The 19,646-nt window shown below is 47.2% G+C and overlaps 1 protein-coding gene across 2 annotated transcripts in view; it reads left to right on the plus strand.

The window, feature by feature from the left end:
- The window catches only part of ATP1A1 (ATPase Na+/K+ transporting subunit alpha 1), a 179,241-nt gene extending 169,357 nt beyond the window's left edge, over positions 1–9,884 (plus strand). For both annotated transcript variants that reach the window (XM_064410261.1, XM_064410259.1), the window contains 13 exons: positions 568–702; positions 1,236–1,428; positions 1,905–2,080; positions 2,625–2,761; positions 4,060–4,210; positions 4,743–4,911; positions 5,509–5,663; positions 6,002–6,125; positions 6,908–7,053; positions 7,180–7,310; positions 7,876–7,977; positions 9,039–9,130; positions 9,543–9,884. In XM_064410261.1, the coding sequence (XP_064266331.1) occupies positions 568–702; positions 1,236–1,428; positions 1,905–2,080; positions 2,625–2,761; positions 4,060–4,210; positions 4,743–4,911; positions 5,509–5,663; positions 6,002–6,125; positions 6,908–7,053; positions 7,180–7,310; positions 7,876–7,977; positions 9,039–9,130; positions 9,543–9,571 (1,740 nt within the window). In that variant the 3' untranslated portion in view covers positions 9,572–9,884. The remainder of the gene's footprint in view (positions 1–567; positions 703–1,235; positions 1,429–1,904; positions 2,081–2,624; positions 2,762–4,059; positions 4,211–4,742; positions 4,912–5,508; positions 5,664–6,001; positions 6,126–6,907; positions 7,054–7,179; positions 7,311–7,875; positions 7,978–9,038; positions 9,131–9,542) is intronic.
- The last annotated feature ends 9,762 nt before the right edge of the window (positions 9,885–19,646 follow it).

A 19,646-nucleotide genomic window follows, 5' to 3' on the forward strand; every position in this document is an offset into this window, starting at 1 on the left:
AGAGAGGCCAGAGTGGCAAGAAATACTTAGTTTCAAGGCAGCAAAGGATGCTCCACCAGGACACTGAGCATATTCAGATCTCCTGGGCTGAGAACCCCCATCTATATGAGTGCCAGCCTTTTTGGGACATATCAAATTTCTCCCAGGGGCTTCATAAGCTTGTATTATCTTGGAGTGGGGGAGCACATGGAAGCATTTCTGTGTGCATGTAGTCAGTCTTCATCTCACATTAGCTGTTCTTCATGGCAAGCAGCTTACAGCAGTTCTCAAAGATTCCCCCTCCAGCCTCACTTGGTCTGACTGTACCTGGTTATGTGACTTTCTCTAACCCTTTTAAAGGGCTTATTGACTTTGTCACAAGAAGACTGCTGCTCTCTTAAGGTGGGAGGCCCGGCTTTCTGAAATGCAGTATTTGTTGGTACTAGATAATAGAATTATTTATTACTTGCTTTCATATAATCTTCTGTAGAAGCTGGGACTGGGCTGTGACGAATTCACTCTTAAAATCTATTTTAAATATCCAGTCTTCCGTGGTTGTATGTTTTGATAGTTGTCTTTTTTCCTCAGCGAGCTGTGGCAGGAGATGCCTCTGAGTCTGCACTTCTGAAATGCATTGAATTGTGCTGTGGTTCTGTCAAGCAGATGAGAGAAAGGTATCCCAAAGTGGTGGAAATACCATTTAACTCTACCAACAAGTACCAGGTAAGCAGGTGTGCTCTTGAAAGAAGAGCTGCTGTGTGAAGTACTTGTATGAATTTGCACACAGTGTGCCTCAAAACATGTTGTGGCACCCAAATCTTGTCTAGCCGTTACTTGCTTGAAGACTGCTCTATAAATCAAAGTTAACAGACCGTAGTTACATGTGTGGGAGCTGCACTGACACTAAGGTGTTAGCTGCTAACAAAGGATCAGACATGCTCTCAAACTGTGTAGCAGTAATGTACAGAGCATGGAGAAACTCAAATCTGGGAATAGGAGTGAACTGCTGGGAAGTGACCTTAACAGGTGGCACTTGAGTAGAGAAAAGGTCATTACAACACCTGCAGTTACACATTAATGCCAAAGAATGCTCAGATTCCTTAGTTTGTAAATGTCTTTAAAGTGTGGGTAAATGAGAACTAGAGCAGAATATCACAAATGGCCCTGAGCTGCCATAGTTGCAAAACACTGATGTTGACTACTCGTGTCCTTCACAGTACATGTTTATAGAACAAATTCATTTCTTCCACCCTTAGCTGTCTATCCACAAAAATGCAAATCCATCAGAATCCCGTTACTTGTTGGTGATGAAGGGAGCTCCAGAGAGGATCCTGGATCGCTGCAGCACTATTCTTATTCATGGCAAAGAGCAACCACTGGATGAGGAAATGAAAGATGCTTTTCAGAATGCTTACCTTGAGTTGGGAGGCCTCGGGGAGAGAGTGTTAGGTAAGGAAAAACAGCCTGATTACATTGGAAAAGATTTGTCCTTGATGTTCCCGTGCAGTCCTCACAGATAAAGTGAAGGGTCACTCTGTTCCTGCAGTGTAACCGTAGTATTAAGGTCACTTCAGCAATCCATGTAGGGACAGTCCTGCCTTTAATCTGAAAGGCAGCCTGCAGCGTCTGGTCTCTCTCAGCAGCGAAGTCATGTAGATCAAAATGCAGCAAATCATTTGAGACCTTCCATGGGACCACACAGTATTGTTGGGTTTATTCCACTGCACAAGAACCAGGCTGTGTCTGGGCACCTAGCCACAGCTGGTAGTTATCAGAATAGGAGCATGACTCCTGTCTCAACAGCCCTGGCTAAACCTCTGACTAAGCTGCCCTGTTATTCTTGCACAGCTGTTTGCAGAAGCAGTAAGTGTTCACTGCCTCCTGATGTGTAGGAGCAGAGTAAATGTGGGTTTGATGTGTTACAGGATTCTGCCACTTGGCTCTGCCTGATGATCAGTTCCCTGATGGCTTCCAGTTTGATACGGACGACCTGAACTTCCCTGTGGACAAGCTCTGCTTTGTAGGACTCATGTCTATGATTGACCCACCTCGTGCTGCTGTGCCAGATGCTGTTGGCAAATGCAGAAGTGCTGGGATCAAGGTAATTTATTCCCGGGTTGAAAATCGCCTCACTTCCTACCTGTGGAAATAAAGGGCTTCCTTGACCTCCTGTATTACTGTAATGTGAGTGGATGAAGTAACTGATCAGGATTTAACTACTACTATTTCAGGCTTAATTTCTAAGTTAAATACAAATGGTTGTGTGTTCATGAACTGAAAAATGAGTGAAACTCCAAACTGCTAGGGCCCTGGCAGGTGCTGAGAGCATGGTGTTCCAAAGCACATGATTTGGCTCAGGGTGAGTTCTGCATGGGCCACAGTACTGATTAAAATGAGAGGGAAGCACAGGCTGGAAACAGAACTGGCTTCATTAGCTCAATATGAACAATTTTTTGTCTTCCACCCACCTCAATCCCTCACATACTGGTAGCAGGTTACTGCCTGTACCTCAGACTTGCTCTGTGCTAGGGCTCGCGAGTAGAACAAAAGACGTGCGGCCTTTTCATTGTAAGGGACCCTGCCCTTTGGGCAGTGCTGCCCTGCAGTACAGGCAAGGCTTCCATGGCAGTCTGTTTGCATTTCAGGTTATCATGGTTACTGGAGACCACCCGATCACAGCCAAAGCCATTGCCAAGGGTGTCGGCATCATCTCCGAGGGCAATGAAACAGTAGAAGATATTGCTGCTCGACTCAACATTCCTGTCAGCCAGGTCAACCCTAGGTAATATCTGCTGGGAAAGGCCAGAGCTGTTCAAAGAATTCAGCATTTGCCTCTCTCCTTCCCTTGGATAATCCCTCAGCATCTCCCCTCTGGACACGAGAAGTTTGGCATTTGCTTAGCTCAGCATATTGTGGCTGTTCAGTGTGTATCATGAGTTATGTGAAGAATGCACAAGATTGTATTAAATGTGCATGTCTTGTGTGTTGGAAGTACTTAAGAGTAAGGTTGTAGGAGAGCAAAGGGAGCAGGACTTATGGCTGATAGAGGAGTTGGCATCAGTGCATAGCTACAAGTAGAATAAATGTAAAAAGGGAACTCCTTCCTCTTAAGGGTTAATGCTTGCCTTCATAGCCCAGCTAGGACTGAGGCATCCTCAGAAAATGTGCTTTGGCATAAGCAGGCTGTTTGCAGAATGGCTGGGCTGTCTGCATTGCTTAGCTTGACCCAGCCTGTGTTTGGGCTGGAGGACAGCCATGGAGCTTATGAACTGTGAATAGAGACACCCTGTGAAATGAAATTGCTTGGGAGTTTTTTTGGGGTGGGATTTTTTTTCTTTTTATTTTTTAGATTTTGAGGGCAACTTCAAAACCCAGCAGTGCCCGCTGGGGTTTGCTGGGCTGTATGACTGAGGAGGTCAGCAGCTGGCTGTGAGGGTGGGGAAGGAATTTCCCTGTCTAAACTGGGTGATGTCAAGAGCTGCGTGGATAGTCTCCTAGACCTATAAGGGATGGTATGCTGGGCTGGAGAGATGGTATTTTGCTGTAGCATGTAGGGTACCAAACCAGTCTAAATATAACATTGCATGCTTTTGTGGCCAAAGGGTGTAAATTAGTTGGAACTTGCATGGTGTGAACACTCTGTGAGGAGCCATGTGTCACCAGTCACATGGTCATCAGTCTGTTGCAAAAAGGATTGCCTGCAGAAGACAGCAGCATCTCTTGAAACCTTGGAAGCTAACTACCTGAGCCAGGAGTTCCTTTGTTTCAGAGAGGCTGAGATTTTTGGAAACTACTAGTCTTTGCCTTGATGCCTTTTAGAAAGCTATGGAAAGAATTAATTTGCTCATGAGGTTTTTTGTCTGTTGCTTGGTTCTGTTGTGTTGTCTTTTTCTTTTGGTGTTCCCCATCTGCCTCTCAAAATTTTGTGCATCGAACGAGGCAGAGGCTGCCTGGATTAGTATTTAGTCCTAGCAGAATTTGGTCTTTTCCCCAGAGCACTGAAGAGCCTTATTTTTATGGGGCAAATACAGGTAATGAGAAACTTACTGCAAAATAAAACATACTTTACCTTGTTTTCAGGGATGCCAAAGCTTGTGTGGTTCATGGCTCAGATTTGAAGGACATGACCAGCGAGCAATTGGATGACATCCTGCTTCACCATACAGAAATTGTCTTTGCCAGGACATCTCCTCAGCAGAAGCTTATCATTGTGGAAGGCTGTCAGCGACAGGTAAAGAGAGGGAGAGTAAGGATGTCATATTAGAGAAATGCACAGACGTATAGATGTAAACTACCAGGCAGTTCTGCTGTTGAAGTGCTAGGGCTAAGTCTCCTCAGTGCCTTCATGTAAAGAGCCAGATTAAATCTGTCTGTCAGCAGCCTTCAGCTGCTCATGTCAGGCTGCTCTACAATACATAAGTACAAGGGTCTGACAGGAGAACCTCTTCAGTTTGTACTGAGGCATTCTTCTGATCCTAGGGTGTTCATTAGTAAACTTAATTCCTAAATTCACTGGATGTGCTTGGAGGATCCAGCATGCTTATGTGTTTTCCAATATCTCCTTTTGAGAGAGCAACATGGTTCCCTTGATGAGCCTGATCAGACTAGGGAAAGGGTGAGGTGAGGGCAAGGAGGAACTGAGGTCTCTTTACAGCAAGGTGAAATAGTTTTTTGTGCTTCATCTGTAAGATAGGAGAAAGTTTTTCTGCCAAAAACATCTTACATGATGATTTCAGTCTTGCTGTTCCTCTCTTTGTGACCAGGGTGCCATTGTAGCAGTCACAGGTGATGGTGTGAATGATTCCCCAGCCCTGAAGAAGGCTGACATTGGTGTTGCTATGGGTATTGCTGGCTCAGATGTCTCCAAGCAGGCAGCTGACATGATTCTGCTGGATGACAACTTTGCCTCCATTGTCACTGGGGTTGAAGAAGGTGAGTCTATAACTTGTGTTCAGTGGTGGTAAAGTAACATGCTTCAGCATCCCCTCTGAAATAGAGGCACCTGGGGGGCTCTTCTTCGAGTTTGCCTCCATGACAAGAGTTTTCAAGGAGAGCAGTACTTTTCCTCCTCCCTTCAAAGTTTTATTTCTTTCCATGGGTGTTCTGCCTTTGGGGATGGGTAAGAGTAGGAAGCAGCTGAGTAACAAAAGCTACTTTGTGCTGTTGCCTAACACATGACCTTACAGTCATCTTTGCCAGCTGGGTGTGACATTTTCCTCCCTGATGGAGAAGTAGCAGTCAAACAGGAGCAGAACAGAGGGTCCCTCCAGGAACTCTTGATGTCCAGAAGCAAAGGCTTAGTATCCTGCTGCTGTATGCAGTGAGCCCTGATTGCTGTGACCAGAAGTGTCACTCTCCACAGGTGTTGCTGTGCATGGAGCAGTCTCTCACCCTTACATACAAGAGAACCCTTTCATTTGTGGCACTAGCTTTTTGCCTTTTGGTGTTAGCACTGAGGTTGCCTGTGAGATGCTTGGCTGCCTTCTGCTGACAAGTGAGAGTTACCCTGTTCTCTCTTCCTTGCCCCAGGTCGTCTGATCTTTGATAACCTGAAGAAGTCTATTGCCTACACCTTGACCAGTAACATTCCTGAAATCACGCCGTTCCTGATCTTCATCATTGCAAACATACCCCTTCCTCTGGGAACAGTCACCATCCTCTGCATTGACTTGGGCACTGACATGGTGAATGTGGTTTTTTTGTCTCAAGAAAAAATGTGGATATTCTTAGGTACCTTAAAGAAAGGACAGGTGGAAGGAAAATGCTTAAATAGTTTTCTCTAGTGTTCCTATTTAAACTGAGTGACTATCTGATATCCTTTTATTCACATTCATCTCATGGCTCTTGAGTCTGAGGATCTTTCAGCTCTCTGTAAGGACAAACTGGGGAAAGGGAGGGGGTAAGGTCATTTTGGAATATCACTTTTGGGTAGTGCTGTTTCTGATACTGAATACATGGGACAGGGAAGACTCCGTACAGTGGAGAATTGAAACTCTTCTAAGAGCAGTCCTGTCACCCTCAGGTCCCTGCTATCTCCCTGGCATATGAGCAAGCAGAGAGTGACATCATGAAGAGGCAGCCCAGAAATCCCAAAACAGACAAGCTGGTGAATGAACGGCTGATCAGCATGGCCTATGGGCAGATTGGTAAGCTGCTCTGTTTTCTCTGGCACCAGTTTGAACTTGGTGGTAGCAGGGGTTGTACACAATCTTGAGTCAATGACTGCTCTGCTTATTTTGGTAGGGTTGAGGTTTGGGGCGTGTAAACCAAGAACCTCAGGCTGTAAAGAACTTGCCATGATTCTTCCCCCATGGCTTATAGCGGTGGCTTGTGCAGCTTGATCCATTGAATCGCTTTCACAGTAATTTTGTTTAATTGCACAGCGCTGTAAAGGAACTGGCTGACAACCAGCTCTCCTCTGGTTCAGACTTGTTCAGCAAGAACATAGATCCCATTGTTAGTTTAATTAGAAGTAAAGGATTCTCTCCAGCATATGCCTAAACACACAGCATTAGGAGCTTTGATTAAAGGCAGCTACAGAGATGTGCCCAGTTCACAGGATGGGAGCTCATGCTTAATTGCAGCAGACCTTGGGAACCTTCTTGACTATTTTGCAAGGGTTGGGGGTGGGCAAGGCATAATGAGAATACAAAGGGAGTTTTATCTTGTGTCCTTGAGTATGGTGCCATCACAGCACAGGGCAGAACAGAAGTAACTCTGTACAAAGTTGGGGACAGAAACTGCTCAGCAAAAGGGTTGCAGCTGAATTTGATGTTAGTGTGAGCTATTTCTACAGCTGCTGCTTGGGACATTGAGCCCTGCAAGGAGTAATTTTTAAGGGGCAAGGGTTTCCTGCAAACTGTTGTTCTGTTACAATTGCCCTGTACAGTAGCTTCATCAGCTTTATCATCCTTTCTTACCTGTTTAGGTATGATCCAGGCCCTTGGAGGTTTCTTCACCTACTTTGTAATCATGGCAGAGAATGGGTTCTGGCCTTCTGGCTTGCTAGGGATCAGAGTTCAGTGGGATGACCGATGGATTAACGATGTGGAAGACAGCTATGGGCAGCAATGGGTGAGTTTTGAGGCACAGCTTAGAGGCTGCCAGCCAGAATATTAACACCTGCTGAACTTGGTGTGTGCACCAGAGAGCAAAGGCAGTGTGTCTGAACAAACGCTCTCTGCTTTGTCTGCTTCCTAGACCTATGAACAGAGGAAAATAGTGGAGTTCACTTGCCATACAGCCTTCTTTGTCAGCATCGTGGTCGTGCAGTGGGCAGACTTGATCATTTGTAAGACCCGAAGAAACTCTGTCTTCCAGCAGGGAATGAAGTAAGTCAGCCTGTCCATGGAGGATTTAGAATTGGACTTTGTTCTCCAGCATGCAGCATTCTAGTCCTTCATCCCAGCAGTGTCTGGGTGTTTTGGCAAAAGTCCTGATCAGGCTGCCTTGGTAGTAGGTAAAAGACTGGGTGCTTTCTTCCTTGTAGTACTTGCAGTTGTCAGGCTGAGACAAAGAAATGGTGGCTTCTGTTGGCATTGTCTGTGGGAGCTAGGCCACCTCACTAGCCCACGGACACTCCAGCACACAGCCTTGATCTCCTGATCTTGTACATCAAGAGATCTCATGGCATGAGCTCCAGCCACCTCCTGAATTTGTGATGAACGCAGTTGCAGGTTGACTTGATCATGAACTGTCTCTGAAGAGACTTAAAATACCATCATGGCAACTCTGCAGTTGGCTTGGATGGATGGTCTGGTAGTCCCCACCTGATCACCCTCTGGGCTGGACTGGAATGTCTGTTTCCATTCACTCCCATATGGCCACTAGGTGTTTTTTAGGAGGTCATCTCTGAATGTCTCTCTTTGTTCTTGACTTCTTTCCTATCTCTTCTAGGAACAAGATCTTAATATTTGGTCTCTTTGAGGAGACTGCTCTGGCTGCCTTCCTGTCCTACTGCCCTGGGATGGATGTTGCTCTAAGGATGTATCCTCTGAAGTAAGTTGCATCATGCTTTTTGTGTAACAGATTGTACCACAGAACAATAGTGCTTGGGTGGGGAGATGGATAAAAGTAGTTGTGAATCAGTGGAGCATCAAACCTAGTCTTAAGAGTTCAGGCTAGAGGGTGTCAGTGATCCTTTGCTGTCGTGTGGCACACGGTGGTTTTCTTCACTGTGTGTGGAATGTTTATGAGGAGCTACTGTTCAGTGCCTCACTAAAAATCAGCGATACAGCTTCAGCACTACTGTGCTCTAGTGCAGCTGCCTCTTGCACTTATTTCATGGAGTATTTTTATGGGTAAGGTAGGGCACCTCCAAAGAAAGCTTTGCTGTAATTCATAGGCCAGATGACTCTTGGGTACTGAAGGGCTGCTGATGACGTCTTGTGCTTTTTTCCTACATCCCTTGGGAAGAGAACAACTAGTAAAGTCTTTTAAAAGTTGCTACGTAGATGCAGATGACTAGTTGATGCACACTAACTTTCCTAATGGTTGGGAAGGTGCCAACATTTTAAGTGTTGCTCAACAGCATTGCAACACTTCATGGCAGGGTTTGGTCTTAAGCCAGAGGACTGTTCAAAGTTTGTGTCATGAAATCTTCATGGAAAAAAAAATCCTGGTACATCCTGCATTCCAAGAGTTGGGTGCTGAAGTGTGAGCATTTCCTAACAGGAAAGCTGGCCTCTGCCCAGTGCCTGCAGCAGCTGGATGTTAGTATGTGTAAATCACGAGGGGAAACAATACAGTTCCAGCAAGCAAGGCTCAGGGCACAAAGGTTGTGTACTTAGAGGAAATACTGCTTGATTGGTAGATGGGGAGGTGCTGGTACAGAGATGAGCAAAGGTGCCATGACACACCTTGTGTTGGAATTGTTATCCAAAAGTGAATTAATCTATTGCAGCAGAAAACCTGCAGTTCTGGGCTTGGAGGATTCTTGACTGAACTGGCAAGCTGGGTCATGCCAGCCTTTTTGCACTTCAGTGTGCCATGGAGTCAGAGCTGTGCCAGGGAAAGAGCATCTCCACAGCCATGTTCTCACTGTCTCCTCTCCCAAACAGGCCGACCTGGTGGTTCTGTGCTTTCCCATACTCCCTCCTCATATTCCTGTATGATGAAGTCAGAAAGCTCATTATCAGGCGCAACCCTGGCGGTAAGAATCTGCTGCTCATCTCTGTGTTTCCTTCCCAGCCTCTTCATGCTGCTGAGTTCTCCAGAAACCCCAGCAAAGCTTGGGGACCCCTAAGCACTATTTGGGGCTGTATTTTGCAGTTAGTTCAAATTAAGGCCTTCTTGCTGTCCCTACATTCTCTCCCATTACATAAAAGTACAGATGTACTGAAGTAGATGGAAAAGACTGATTAATGCTTGGATAGTTCTAGAAAGCTGGAAGAGATCTTGAAAGCTGGAGAATATAAATTTGGCAAGATTTTCACCTTGTGACAGGTCACTTATTAGCTCAGGTGCTACAGTGCAAGTTTTCAGGAGCTGAAAAGGAGCTCTCATGAGCCTCATATTTGGTTTGCCTTGAGACTAATTCTGCTTTCTCCTCCTTTTTCCTTCAGGCTGGGTGGAAAGAGAGACCTACTACTAAAAAGTACCTGTAAAACATTCCACGCACAGCCCATGCCACCTCTCCACCATCTCCCCTGTGTGCATACTTCATCTTTGCAAGAGCAGAACTGTGTCTGAGCAGGAGTGAACTGAAAACTAAAGGAAACATGAAGAAACATGGACTGGAGGAGAAAGCAAGGGGGAGGTTGGGGTGGGGGGGAGTGTCCGACCATCAGTCCAGGGGGATGAGAGTTTGAGTAGTTTTATGTGCCTTTATGTTTTTGTAAAAGGAAACTGAAGATTTTATATGTGGATTTTTACAAATAAAGATGGATTATAAGAGGATGCCCCCACATGGTCTTAGGTGGATGTTTTTCTCAAGGCAAAAACTGGTTCAGGGCAGCCTCCGCACCCTGGCTTAGGGTGTGGTGGTGAGTGCAAGGGTTAGTCCCTGGCTTCCTGTTTTTGTAATAGGGAAGCAGAGCTGCTTGACCCACAGACAACAGCATGTGTAAAAGCCCCGGTGCACCTTACACTGGCTCAGTGCTTAATGCGACAAACTGTTTGCCAGCACTTGGATCTCACAGCCTGAAGCTCAGGAAGCTTCCTTGGCTGTGCATCTTGGCTTCTTGAGCAAATGGAGCATTGAGTAGAGAGAAGAGCTGGCCTGCCTTAAGGGGCTCCTTGCTGGGTTCTGAGTGAGTTCTACTGACTGGCACTTGGATCCAAGCAGCCTTGTTCTCAAAACTGACACTGATTTTCTTGCTTGCTTAGCCAAGCAAGGGATAGTGTTTCCTGGTGTCCTCTGTGCATGGCACTTGCCCTGTCCTGATACTGGCTCGTGCCTCCTGTGGAATGAGAGCAGGGGCTGATCATGAATTCTGCATCCTCCACTTTTGAGGAAGGTGTTGCTGTTGTCTGGGGTCTGAGCTGTCTTGTGAGCTGAAGTGAGTCATGCTGCTTCCCTCTGAGTATCTGACCTTTTTCTGTATGCTTTGATTTACTGTTAATGCCTGTATGGCTCTCTTTTGTGAGAACTCTGTGAGAGAGCTGGCCTTTTGCATGTGGGCAGTCACCATGAAGTCCTCTAACTATTCATTGCTCCTAGTGCTGTTATGCTAAAGCAAGCTGGAGATGCTTCAAGCCCTGTTCCTGAACTGCTGGCCTGTGCCCCTCTTAGATATGTGTCTATCTCTTCAAAGGATCACTAAACCACAGCACTGAAAGGCTCTGCAATTAAAACTCCATGTTGTCATCCCTCTTTCCTCATAACTTTTTGTTTTTTTAAGGTGGTGTTTTGAAGCTGGGTCACTTACCTCATGTACTGAACAATATAAACTCAGAAAGCACTAGTGAGGGAAAAAATGAGAAGTTGAGGGTGGCAACAGTTTCACTTTGTCTTGGACACTCTACTGTGGAACCCCCAGTTGGAGATGATTAAAAACAACAATAAAGTCTTCCAGTTGTTGGAATCTGCCCATGCTAACAGTTGAATTGATGCAACTGGGCTTGAGGTGATCTCAGTTGGGAAGGGGAGATGATGAGTTGCACTAGGGGAGGAAGAAAAAAAGGTGGGATGTGTATTAGGGGATCTGATGATGACTGAGAAGTGATGCAGAAATGACACTCAGTCCACCCAGGCGTGACACTTCCTTGACTTCGGCATTACACTTCCTTAAACATTTTGGTCAGTGCCTGAGGTCCGCTGCAGCGAAGTTGCAAAATCAGTGTTGGTTGTCAGATGCTGGCAAAAAAAAGAAGGAAATAAAAAGGTCCTGTTACTCTCCCTGACATTTCAGCTTTAAACAGCTTTAGCACTGGGCTTCTCACTAAGACTCAAAGGTGTGGGTGAGGAGGGACCCCTGAAGGTCCTGCTGCTGCTGAGAACATCGAGGCCAGAGCTGACCCCCTTCCCAATGGGTCCCAGGGCTCCTTGTTGGGCTGTCCTTGTGCTGCACTGTACTTGAGGCTCCTTTCCAGACACATCCAACCACACCTTGCAGGAATGTTTTCTTGGCTACAGTTGCTGCTCAGGAGTTCTACCTCATCTGGACATGTCACACTAGTCCAGGAGCATTTCTTGCGCTTCATGCTGTGACTCACCAGTTTAGTTTCCATCTTCTATAAGAAAACTACTCTGAAGCCAAGTCTGGACAAGCAGTGTTAAAGGAAAGCCTCAGCCCACTGTGCTCTGACATCCTTGCCTGGGTAGGGGGCTGAGGGAGCCGTGACTGGGGTGGATGGGGCTCCAATGCTTGGGGAAGGGAGCAGGTAACCAGGACCAGGATGGTAGAGAAGGCAATGGAGGATGTTCTGTATTGGCTCTAGGCACTGGTCAATATTCACAAGCTATAGTAATGAGCAGTAATTAGAGACAGCATTTACAGCAGCTTCCCTGTAGCACAGTGAGCTCCCATCACGTGGCTGAGCTCACCCTGACTTTTCTCCCACCCTCAAAGGGCAGGATGTGCTTATGATGGCAACACCATCACCTTTAGCCTCAAGTGGCATGGAAGATTTTGCATGAGATGCCCATGACTCACCACCCAGCAAAGGAACCTGAAATAGCACCAGTGCCTGAGTGGATGGACACCAGATGTCTGTGCCAGAATCATGCATATCCTTTGCTGGAGCTGGGGGCCTGAGGTAGGGCATGGGGCCAGCTGGGAATGGTACCCCCCAGCATGTGGGAGCCTCAGCAGACCTCTACAGAGCAGTTACCTCGCTCAGTGCTGGGCTCTTGCAGAGGAGGTTTTTTTCCCTAGTAATCCTTCGTTTTCACAAGATCTGCCAATTAGCAAGAAGAAAGGCACTAGTCCCTCCTGGGGACCTGCTCCCCAGCACCATTCCTCAAGGGATAAAGCACTTTTCTACCAGACTTGACAGCAGGCAGCTCTGAACCCCTCCACAGTGCTTGCCTGCCCCTGACTCCATGGCCTTGAAAACAGGAGGAGAGCAAAACATCCCCTCCAACCTATTAGGCCTCTGAATCAGCTGATTAGCCAAAGTAGAAAGCAGATTAACCCCAATTAGGTGAAAATGTATAAACAATTATATTCAGTAAAGCTCTGTGGATAGGCTTCCCAGGAGTCTGGCTTTGGAAATGCATCCCAGGGACCTTCCATAGCTTACACTCACAGCTTCTTACTCCATTACCTCCTAAATTGTACCAATGCTACGAGCCCCTTCTGTGCTCTCCCACAGCTCACTGCTGCAGGCTTGCTCAGATCCTGCCTGCACTTGCTTCAGATGTTGCTTTGTCCTCTCCTCTCCTCTCCTCTCCTCTCCTCTCCTCTCCTCTCCTCTCCTCTCCTCTCCTCTCCTCTCCTCTCCTCTCCTCTCCTCTCCTCTCCTCTCCTCTCCTCTCCTCTCCTCTCCTTCAGTCTCTGCAGCCCTTCTTCTCTTTCCCCATCACTCTATGTCCCATCCCAAGGGCCTCTGGACTCCTGAGCTTTGCTGATGAAAAGTATAGCAGAAGGTCTGTGTCTGTGGAAAGTTGTTGCTCCCTATATGGAAGGATAGAAATCCCTCTCATCACACTCATCTTTTGCCCCCATGAGATCATCTATCTCCTTGCTTCTTTCATCTGGCTTTCCAAGCACAATAAGTTATTCACTTGTGTGAACCTCTAAGCTCTCTGACTCTTCAGAAGGCTGGAAAGAAAGTACGGCTGATTTGCCGAGCTCTGATAACAGCAGATGCACAATCTTGCATTTATGTGCTTCCTTTCACTTTAGGAGGCCCCACACTTTCCTGCATGGTACACAAAACTTTCCCTCTGCCTCTGGGAGGCTTATGCTGCTGTCCGGCAAAGAGCCAGTTCAAACAGCCCCGCGGGGAGATCTGATCAGGAAGGAGATACTGAAAACCCTCCCGTGAAATGCCACCAGAACTTTCCAACTATAGCTGGAAAACAGCTGTGCTTCCTAAGCATGCCTGGGAAGGTTGGTGTCACCTCCCAGAGGTTTGCCAAGCCAGCACCCCCATGTCCTATGTGCCCGCTAAACTGGATCCCTGATACGCTGAAATAAGCCAGAAAGTCAGGGATGGTTAGAAAATCGTCAGACGTGAGGAATGGGAAACCTCTCAACAGGCAAAGCAGCTCACCTTTTCCTTTTACTGTGGCAGAGGACATTGAACAGCCAGCAGAAGAAAACCCCACAGCTGTTTTTTAAATGTTACAGGGTAAAAAAAAAGGAATTCTTGACAGCGTGTCACATTCATGGACTGGGACCCACAGCTGACAGGAATTGGGGCTAAAAATAGACGTCAGTGCTAATGGGCTCAGAGCAGCCTTCGGCAAACGAGTCCCAAGGTGAATTATGAAAGCTAACACGCGTTCTGTCCCTAACAAGTGTGGTTTCTATTGAGGCTTATTTACTTTGGTCTTCATACCTGCTGGACACAGGATACCAGGGTCGGGTTTCACAACTAAACGGAGCCGGGCCTGGTGGGGAGACAGCCAAGAAGTCAACAGGAGCACTGTTGTGGAGGATGCAGCTCCACACAACTCAGCAACAGCACTGGCCAAAGGAGTTCTGGTGGTGACCCTTGCCCAGACAAACTGACCCAGCTCGTTGTGACTCCCCTTGGTGACTTGGCTTTCACACAACCTCCTGAAACTCTGCATTCATACAACACCTGCCAGTCTATCCACATGCACCTTTGGTGACAGCTATTCTGTGGTGATGATCTGATAGTTTTCATCCAACCAATGCCCTGCATTACCCACCCTTATAAATCTGGTCTGGCTGAGGCATGATGACAGAGCTCCTTCCTGTTGAATAAGCATCGTGTGGTGCTCTTGATGGCTTCGTCCCATGTGTGGGAGAATGAGCAGGACCTGACCCAGACGAAAAACAGAGCAGCACAGTCATGAAGCTTGGCTGTGCAAAAACTGTTGTCTCAAAAACTCGGAAAGTATTTTGAACCAACAAGTTTATACTTATCTGCCCTGTGTATGGCATGGCTGGGGTGTGTTTGATCTGATGGCAGGAGGTTTACCACATTGTCAAGCTACAACCTGAAATGGCTGAGAATAGTCTTCCCACAGATCCATGCTGCCCCAGCAGACAAAGCTGGACCCATGGGCAGAGGAGAAGGAAAATAGAGTGCTCAGCAGACAGCAAGGCTTTTCCTTTCCTGTTGGGGTATTTTCTGCTCTTTTTAAAAGTTGCATCTGCAGTTAATCATGCAGGGACATTTTTCTGTTCCTTTTTAATGTTTTTTCCCTTTTACAAAATGCCTTCTAAAAGCAAGTCTGTACAACAGCCAGTCTGAAACATGGCTGTCCCCAGCCTATCCTTATCACACGTGCTTGCCTGCATGCTCTTACTTCTCTGCTCTTCAGGTTTTTTTTAGGAGGCAATCAATCCCCAGGGAGACTAAAATAGAAATGAAGGGAGTTTTTCCTTGGAGCGAACATTTCTGTGTGACCTTCCTTCTCCTCCACAGTGAAAATTGACCATCTTGGACAAATCACTCCCAAAGCAACAGATACCACTTGAAGGCTTCCGGCAAAGCCTTCTAATTACCATAGGCCAGGGGTCAGGAACAGCTCAGCTGCACTGCTGGCAGTGACAGCAAGCTACTGGGGACAGTGTGATCACCTCGAAATAATGAAGGTATGATAGGAAAGAAAACTTAATACTGAGATGACCACCCTCAGGATCTGCTGGGGAAGGTCTATTTTGGTCACAGACAGAGCAGGCAGGGCAGAGTCCTCACTACCTCCTCTGGAAGCAGTCAGATAGCTACAATTTGCCCGAGCCTTCCTCTTTTTCATTCTGGATTTCAGTGTGTTTTTTGTAATCAGCTGCCTGAACGTATCCACGTCTTTAAACCCCCACGCATCATTACTGGAATCAAGGAACTTGCACTGGTGTCAGCAGGGTCATGCCATGGGTGAGATCCCCACAGTACAACCAAATTTGGAAGAAACACCCAGAACCTCTTCCTGCCCTCCGTGCCTTATCCATGAGTTACCCCTCACGTGAAGCTCTCCACCCAGTGCTGCATGCACATGGTTGCTGGATTCTCAGCCAACATCCACGAACCCTGCTCCCCAGAACACACACACACACGTGGTATGTAACCACCATGTCAGGAGTTTTCTGTTTGTGTTGTCCTGAAGGATTGTCCTGTCCACTCATACCAGTGAAATACTAACACCTGAACACTCAGGCAAAATCTAGCTGTTTAAATACATGCCCACAGTTGTCTTACAGCTACAGCTGTAAAAATACAGCTACATACATACTCTTTTGCCTGACCACCTTTCAGGCTTGTCCTGCTGTCTAGGGAGAGCTCAGCAATGCTATTGCTCTCAGGGTGTCACTGGGGCTTGAGCCCCAGCAGCTCAGCCTGCCAGCTGCGCCCTAAGGGACATCAGGGAGCTGGATCTGGATAACCTCCAGCAGCAGTCTGGGAAGGGTGCAGCATCCCCAGGGACAGGGATTGCATTGTATGTCCAACAACGCAGGGAGAGACATGTATTCTACCCGGGGTTCCACAGAAACTGACTGAATTGCCAGCAGATCTGAGCAGCAGTTTGGGACATGCCTTGGTGGGCCATAAGTATGTGATGGTTCATACAAGGGGTGGGGGAAGCAAAGCCTCCCAAGCCAGTCTTGAGAAAGACACCCTGCTACAGTGAAGCTTGAGAAGAGAAGGGGCAAATAAAAGCCTTTTCTTTCACAGCTTCATGCCTATCAAACCTTGAGCAGGAAAAGGGAAGTCAGTCCCTCTCTGAATTTCAGGCTAACATTAGTGACTTCACTCCAACAAGGCCTGTCCCACCTTACCAAGGAACAAAAGTGTCTTCAGATGCCATGTGTGTCTTACTGTTAAAAAAACAGCTCTTCACATGGCTGTGGGATGAGCTTCTGCACCCACTGAGGGTGCTGGTGACACAGCTCTCCAGTCCTGCAGAGGTGAGGGGTAGGTTTGTTGGAAGGAGATGTGGCATGGGCAGAAGAAAAGCCCTTGAGCTCCTGTACTGTGTGTCCCACCTCAGTCCATTGGTTCCCCTCAAAGCTGTTCCTCCTCCTGGTGCCTGTTCCTGACATCTCCTGTGTACCCTGGACAGTCATGGTGTAGGCTGAGGCTGTTCAGCAACCCAGAGCTCGTATTCCATTTCTTACCAAAATAAGTGAGGAAGGGGATTTTTGTTTGCTTTGCTTCGCTGTTAAGCACTTGGGAGCAGACAGATTTTGCCATAAATGGAAACTTTTTTCTGCTCTGTGGAGGAAGCTTGGCATAGGAGTACAGAGCTAGCCAAATTAGAGATATTCCTCTGTATTCACATCATTCCCAGCTCCCCAGACCTCCCATCACCAGCCAAGGCCATGCATTAGGGAGCACAGGTCAGGAGGTGATAGGCAGGAGAGGAAGGGGTTCTTAGAAGAAGAAGATCAAATCTCAGAACATCATATTTGCATTCATTAGGAGGCAGTAAAGAAGCTAGGCAAGCAGGGCAATTAGAGATAAGGGTGAGCAACACACTGTTCCCAGACCAATGTCCTGCCTGCTGGTAAAAGTGGGGGTGCAGTGCGATGCATTCTTGACATTTTGTTCTCCCAGCTGATGCCAGCCCAGTTCTTATCAGATATCTCCACGGCCAATGATTTTTCATAGTGGATAATACAACTGAGCTGCATAGAAAATAATCATAAACCTCTGTCCAGGCAGCTGAGCAGAATGTTCCCTTCCTGGCCTTCAAATATTTGTGGCTTTACCTTTTACACTCTTCCTCACTTAATCTCTTTCCTGACCTGCACATTCAAGGCTCTGACCCACACCCTGAGTTACATGAAGGTAATGAACTTCAGACGAGATCTTTCCTCCACTCCTTGGATCCAGTCTGATCTCCTCTTCCACAGAAAACACATCCTTGTCTTTATCTTGAACAAGATTGGTGGCTTCCTGCTGGTCAAACAAATCTTAAATTGCAGGGACAGTACAGCCAGCATGCAGACTTGGAGCTGGGGCAGAAGGGCGCAGCCAGAGCAAGGCTGCCATCAGTGGCCAGCATGACAACAGGAGAGTCCATGTTTACCTCCTGACTCCCCAGCTCTCCACAGCAAAAGAATGCCTCCATCCCTCTCTAGTGAGGAAAGCTATCTCCATGCTCAAGGATAATTCCACAATCTTGGCAGTGCTGGACGAGGTGGAGGTGCATCTGCTGCCCACCACCAGCATTTCAGACTCAGTGTGGAGATCATCTTGCAGGCAGCAGAGCCGCCTCTGACAGGAATCTGACCTCGAGCACGCTGGCCTGACCTCCCAGCAGCAGTGGCACCTGAAGTTCCCTCTCGGGCGGACTTTGGCCGAGGCTCAAGGATGCTTTTGCTGCTATTCTTCCTTTATGCTGAGCCTCGTGAAGCTGGGCTTGGTGTCACTGCACTGTGCAAGAGACACCCTCCCTGCTCTGCTCTCTGTCCAACTCTCTGCTGAAGCAATATTTGGGGAGCTCAGTTATGTGTGCCAAAGCCAGGGGAGCTGAGAACGCAATCCAGCTGCTTCCCTTTAGATTCTGCACTCCAGGGTAGGGAAACTTTCCAGTAAGCACTCACACCCTGGTGATAAGGGTGACAGAAGCACACTCCTGCCCAGGTTAACACCTGATGGTACTGTTAACTCAAGCAAGGTACTGCTCTGCCCTCCACATGTGCATACCACAACTTGGGTCTCTTTCAGAATTCCCTGGGATGATTCCTGCAGATTAGGCAACCAGGAGCATGTTAATTTTGGCCAGGAAGTGCTGGCTTCAATTTACCCTGGCCTGCTCTGCCCTTGGCTATGTTCCCCAGGGGCTCTCCTTTTGCAGCCAGGGCACTGCCAGGGCACAGAGCACACCCCACTGGGGCTGTCAGTGATTCTGGGGCTGTTCAGAGCCTCAGGCTCTTTGAAAGAGATTTCTGTGTGCCATCCGTACATGCATACATATGCAAACATACAGATTTATACAGACATATGTATATCTCTGTAATCTGTGTCTGTATTTACACACATGACATTACACTGTCACATCATAGTTGCCCTGCACTGGAATGCTTCTTGACCTGGGACATGAGCTGTGTAGCACGTTTCTAAGCCAGTTTAGGCCCTTTTTGGGGTCTTTTTCAGAATAAACAGGATAATTTCCCATTTTGTCCATTCCTCCATTTTACTGGCAATGATAGGTATCAGCAGCCACCAAACTGAATCTCTTCTACGCTGTGTGCTCTACCCTAGCCCTGCTGAACTGGAGCCAGTCTCATGCACTATCATATTATGGCATCAGCTGTATCCAGCCACGTTCAGATTTTTGTGACTTGCATCCTTTGTCCACACACTCTGCTCTGTAGGTCCTAGCTCCCTTTCTTGCAGTGATGTGGATTCCCAGCTCTGCAAACAGCTTCAGGACACTATTCACCCAGGCATAGCCATGTTTTTAGGGGGGATGCACTTGTATTTCTTGGCACAGCCAGGGTTAGTTCTGGCTCTCCAGCAATCCTTGTTTTCAGTTCCAGCCATGGGCTGGTCTCTTCTAAGGGAGCTGGCTACACTCCTCTTTTCCTTTCTCCTCCCTAAAACTACCAAACCTAACAAGCACATCAGAGGCAGCCAGTGTAAGAAATAGGACTATTTCTTGAGATCTTTTTATTTGCTCACATTTCATGCAGGCACTGACTGAAGCAGTCTTTGACCTTCCTCTGCTGCTTCCCATAGACCCAGAGCTCCTCTGGAGCTTTAAGACCTCCAGCCTTCTGCTCTGATGTTTTCTTGGTATGTCTGGCACTGTGTGACTGTCAGAGATTACTCAATAATTCAGTTATTAATTTGCAGGACAGGGGCCTGCCTGTGGTCAATAAGGAGTCACCTTTGTGTTTATTGCATGCAAACACTGCCCCTTCTCTGTCCCAAGAAATCCTTCCCAGCACCTCTAACTGATGGGAACTTTTCCAAACAAAGCCTGTAAGCACAGGAGTGCCAGTTCCCAGCTCTTTGCAATAGCAAGACTATATCTGCCAGATGAAATCCTGGGCAACCATGTCACATTTGCACAATTCTTCCCTACCTGACCAGAACAAAGATTTTTTTTCCTGTCTTCAGCCTGGACGCTGGTTTACCCT

The sequence above is a fragment of the Passer domesticus genome, chromosome 2 (genome assembly GCF_036417665.1).
Source record: "Passer domesticus isolate bPasDom1 chromosome 2, bPasDom1.hap1, whole genome shotgun sequence".
In the NCBI taxonomy this organism is placed as follows: Eukaryota; Metazoa; Chordata; class Aves; order Passeriformes; family Passeridae; genus Passer; species Passer domesticus.